This window comes from Scomber japonicus, chromosome 4, assembly GCF_027409825.1.
Source record: "Scomber japonicus isolate fScoJap1 chromosome 4, fScoJap1.pri, whole genome shotgun sequence".
NCBI classification, from domain to species: Eukaryota; Metazoa; Chordata; class Actinopteri; order Scombriformes; family Scombridae; genus Scomber; species Scomber japonicus.
The window spans coordinates 29,585,395-29,590,249 of record NC_070581.1 but is presented as its reverse complement, the minus strand read 5'-3'; the positions used below and the strand labels follow the sequence as shown (position 1 = coordinate 29,590,249).

General features: G+C 44.2%; 1 protein-coding gene across 1 annotated transcript; it reads left to right on the top strand.

Annotated features, from left to right (window-relative positions):
- Positions 1–348: 348 nt before the first annotated feature.
- Positions 349–3,427, top strand: zfp64 (zinc finger protein 64 homolog (mouse)). Its single transcript, XM_053317677.1, has 6 exons — positions 349–603; positions 776–934; positions 1,029–1,175; positions 1,344–1,406; positions 1,539–1,790; positions 1,898–3,427. Exons 1-6 carry the CDS (start codon positions 582–584, stop codon positions 3,325–3,327), a joined length of 2,073 nt encoding a protein of 690 aa, XP_053173652.1. The 5' UTR covers positions 349–581; the 3' UTR covers positions 3,328–3,427.
- The last annotated feature ends 1,428 nt before the right edge of the window (positions 3,428–4,855 follow it).

The window sequence follows — 4,855 nt, the reverse complement described above, 5'->3', positions numbered from 1 at the left end:
ATAGAAATAGTTACATTAGTTATTACACTTTAAGTAGGGTAACTAACCTAGTACATTTCCAAAGAAACCTTCACAAAATCACAAGCATGCTCATAAATATCCAGTGTTACAAATCGAAACCTAAACTAAAGAATTAGCCACGTGTTAAACCAAAATTACACACTTGTTTGAATAAAAACAAACAAACAAACAAACAAAAACAAATAAATACGCTCTTCTATCACGATGTCTTGGTGAAAGTCATTTTTCCCACGGTTCCTAAAGCTAACGCGTGACGTCACCAAGACAAACTGCACGCTTATCCCCGCTGCCGTAAACTTCACATTGCCTGTCGTAAAAACAAAAATCGATCTTGTGTCAGTGTTGTCAAGTGAAGTAAAGTGTTATATTGTTTTTATCGGTATATCAAACCCCGCTGTAGATTTCTACCTTCTGAAATGTGTAATAGTTGTGCTCGCTGTATCCGGTCTCTAATCGGAGCAGCTTAACACCATGTTGTGCGTCGTGTAGGCTTTTTTTTTGTGAGAGGGGGGGTAAAGCAGAAAATGAGTTGACATCTGCAGCAGAAGTATAGCTCGGAAATGGCAACATACAACACAGGAGGTAACAATTACTGACTTGTTTCCTTATTAGGTCATATCTCTAACACCTTAGTGATGACTCTGTGTCGTAATACTGCAGCCATGTTTCTCTCCGTGCATTTACACCTCACACACACAACTCAATATTAAAACAATGCATTGTTTCCTGTTGTGTGTGTGTGTGCTTTCTGCAGGGCATCCGGTAGTGGTGGAGGTGAGCCCAGATATTCACATCTGTGGCTTCTGCAAGCAGCAGTACAATAATTTTGAAGTCTTCCTCGCTCACAAGCAAAATGGATGTTCCCTTCCCACCTCTGACACATCAGCCCCCTCAGCAACAGCCCCTCTCACAGGTACAATAGTCTCATATCTTGCTGTCAAATCACTTGCCTGCAAAATCATCATCGTCTCATGCACTTCAAAAACCTCTGTGTGTGTCCTGTTCAGATTCCAGCGCAGAGTTTGTGTTTGAGGAAACCTACCAGACCTGCGTTATGAGAGGTGTCAAAAAGATCCTGACCAAAGCGCAGAAAACACCTTCCAAAAAATTAAAACCTGCCCTGACTTCAAAGAGACACAGCTGCTGTTTCTCAGGTTGGTGCCTCATGCTGTTTATGACTGTAACACATTCCTACTTTCCAGATGCAAACAGCTGGGGAGGGGCTGTTTATTTATTTAGGGCACATTAGGGGTTAACTTTTCTCTACTTCAGAGGCTACACACTCCTTGTAAAAGAAAAAAAAATCTCTCTTGATTCCATAGGTTGCACTTTTAAGACACAGTACGGCCAAAAAGACATGGAGCGGCATCTCAAAACGCACACAGGTATGTTAAGCCCAATTCAGTTTCAGTAATATTTAAAACTAAAGTCATCTCAAGTCGCTTTCATATGTCTCAGTTGCTAGAGCACATCAGTATCAGATATTGACCCAATTTGTTTCTCCATCCGCCATCCAGGTGAGAAGCCGTTTGAGTGTGAGCTGTGCCACAAGCGCTTCAGCCGACGGGACAAGCTCAATATGCACAGCCGCTCGCACACGGGCGAGAAGCCGCACAAGTGTAAACACTGTCCCTACGCAGCAGCAGACAGCAGCAGTCTGAAGAAGCACTTGCGCATCCACTACGACGAGCGGCCGTTCAAATGCCAGATCTGTCCTTACGCCAGCCGCAACTCCAGCCAGCTCACCGTGCACCTCCGCTCGCACACCGGTAGGCAGCCCAAAAAAAAATCCAGAGTTGTTATCAAATGTGGAATGATGTTTTATACACTGCATTGAAAATTGTTATGTGTCATTTATTTTGTTTTACTCCCCAAGGCGATGCACCTTTCCAGTGCCCACAGTGTGACGCAAAGTTCAAAATCAACTCAGACCTGAAGAGGCACATCCGGATTCACTCGGGCGAAAAGCCTTACAAGTGTGATTTTTGTGAGTACCGCTGCGCCATGAAAGGCAACCTGAAATCTCACATTCAGATCAAACACGGCACTGATAACTCCTTCCACTGCGTGCACTGCGATTTCAAGTGCGCCAACAAAACTGCTCTGCGGCAACACTCGCGAGAACACCAACCCATTCAGCCCATTCAGTGCTCCAAGTGTACTTACTCCTGCGCCAGCAAGGGGGCGCTCAAAGTCCACGAGAGGATCCACTCAGAGGAGCGCCCCTTTAAATGTGACTTCTGCAACTTTGCCTCCAAGCAGCGCAGCAACCTCGTCATCCATAAAAAGAAGTTCCACTCAGATAAGCCTGAGAAAGGCTGTGGCGGGAAAGGTGGAAGGATTGGAGGTAAGAGTGGAGGCGGTGACTCTCCAAAGCCGGTCAGCTCCCGGTATCGGGCCAAACTAGATGCGGCTCGAGCTTTCTGCTGTGACTCCTGCGATGCTTCTTTTGTCCGGGAAGACTCGCTACGGAGTCACAAGAAGCAACACAGATACACTCAGAATGTGTTGCAGCTCCAGCTCTCCGCTCCAACGGACACAGTCAACTTGGTTCCCGCCACAACGTCACAAACCCAGCTTGAAGTTCCTATCACATCTGACTCAATGACTCCTTACAGCAGTGCACAGCTCAAAATCATTGTATCCCATCCTCTGAGCCAGGAGAACCCCTTACTTCCAGCTGGTGTGGATGGTCAGAACAAGACCAACATGGTCCTGCTAAGCCCAGAAAACCAGGACATGGTAGTCAACTCCATGATCCAACAGGTCAACCTACTGGCACCTATGCAACCACTTGGGTCGTCTCAGACCGCAGAAGCCACCCTTGAACCCCAGACGGTCTTGTTGACACAACTCAGCACCACAGATGCCAACAACCCGCTCCACCAGGCGCTGCTGCAGACGGCCATAACCGCTCAGGACTCCAACAGCGGCACGCAGACTTTCATCACCACCTGCTCTGAACTGGAGGGCCTCAACGCCTTGATCCAGGAGGGCGGCACAGAGGTTACGGTAGTGACAGAAGGGAACACCGCCATGGTGACCACGGCAACGCCACCCGACATGGTGTGTGGACCATCGAAGGACATGCCTAAGCCAGCAGGGACAGTTACAGTGGAGGACAGTGCCTTACCCTGTGAGGAAAATGCGTTACTCGTGCCAAACATCAGCCTGAGCAGCCAGAACGTCGTCATCCACGGCGTTCCTCTGATAGTGTCCACTCAGTCACAGCAGAGTCCGATAGAGCAGCTCTCGCCTCACACCCTCTACTCAGACTCACACACACTGGAAGGCATCCCGCAATGACTGAAGGGCTTGGCGTGTTTTTCTGAACATGAAAAAAGACTATAACTGTATCATAAGCTATTTATTTGCCAGAAAAATAACTTTTAGTTGTAAAGTTTGTCTCTGCAGACCCATTAACAGCTTTTTGTTTCTAATCGTGAAGTAAAGAAGAAAAAGCTGTTTTTTTTAGGATCATGAATTAGACATCATCGTTTTAGTTTTCAGATTTTAGAATAACAAATGGTTGTCATATAGAGCAGTAGTTTCATCCTTCATCCAGGATGCCATCACGTTTAACGCTGACTAACTTTGGAGTTTGGACATAGATTCATGCACTCTATTTTCATGTGTCATTTTTTTGGAGGCATAAAAATAAATTGAATATACTGTTTGTTTTCAGGCAGTGGTGTAAATAAAAGTCTGAAATGGTCAAATTGACACAACTTGAAATTTAATGAATTTCTTTTTTTTTTTGTGTGATGCAGGTCTCCAATTTGTCCAGTAGGTGGCAGCAGAGCAATATGAGTAGAGGCTGAAGCTTACACTGGAATTGTGGAGCATTGCAGACCTATAGCATTGATTGTGGCTTCTCGGGGTAGATGAATATATTCATATACTCTTCCTCATTCTGAATCTAGCAACTAGACATCAATTGTAAAAAAAAAAGAAGAAGTCAGGCTACATATCAAGGTCTTAGTTTCTAAAAGCCTAGTTGCTCTCTCAATAGATTTTCCAATAAAGTGCCTGTTTTGCTTGTGGCTATCTATTATTCTGGCCATTTTTACACTCAGACTTCAGCACTTAGTATTTGCAGAGAGTGAAGGCTGTACCTGAATAGAGGTCTCCTGTGAACAGTTGACCATTGATTTCTTTCTCGTTCCTCAGCACTAATGGCTCTACTGATGCAGACTCATATGTTTTCGGCCTCAGCATGACCACAAACTAAGACCAAGTTGTTTGATGAACGACTCTTTACCAGCACTGAAGTTTGTGTCTTAAAAGGAGAAACTGTCCTCTGCCAGTAAAGGAAATGTTACTCACAACAAACAGCAAAACGATGTAAAGATGTTTGTTGTTATATATTTAAGATGGTACGATATATTGAATTTTTTACTATATGACTATTTTGATATCTTTCATTCTGTTATATCCATTAATTGGCTGTAAGTGACAGTAGATATACAATTTAAATCGTTTTTTTGACGAAATTGTATATGTCTGCTACATCTCAGCAATCAACATAGATGAGCATAATATGACCTTTATTTTGAAATCTATGATAAAAATGGAAAATCTAGTTTTACCAGTTTTATGGTGAACTATTGAAACAAGTGAAGATTGTGTGTTTTTATGTTGTTTTTCAGCTTAACCCTCCTGTTGTCCTCAAGTCAAGGAAGAAAGGGAGGAAGGAAAGGAGGGAAGGAAGGAAGGAGGGAGGGAGGAAGAAGGAAGGAAAGAAAGAAAGGAAAGAAGGAAGGAAGGTAGGAGGGACGGAGGAAACAAGGAAGGAGGGAGGAAGGGAGGAAGAAACAGTCAAAACAGACAGGAT

What these genes read in the sequence shown, in the direction of transcription:
- zfp64 (XM_053317677.1), top strand. Translation starts at nt 582, where the DNA reads ATGGCAACATACAACACAGGAG. An exon ending in GGCAACATACAACACAGGAG is followed by an intron (nt 604 to 775) that starts GTAACAATTACT and finishes TGCTTTCTGCAG; the next exon opens with GGCATCCGGTAGTGGTGGAG. An exon ending in GCATCTCAAAACGCACACAG is followed by an intron (nt 1,407 to 1,538) that starts GTATGTTAAGCC and finishes TCCGCCATCCAG; the next exon opens with GTGAGAAGCCGTTTGAGTGT.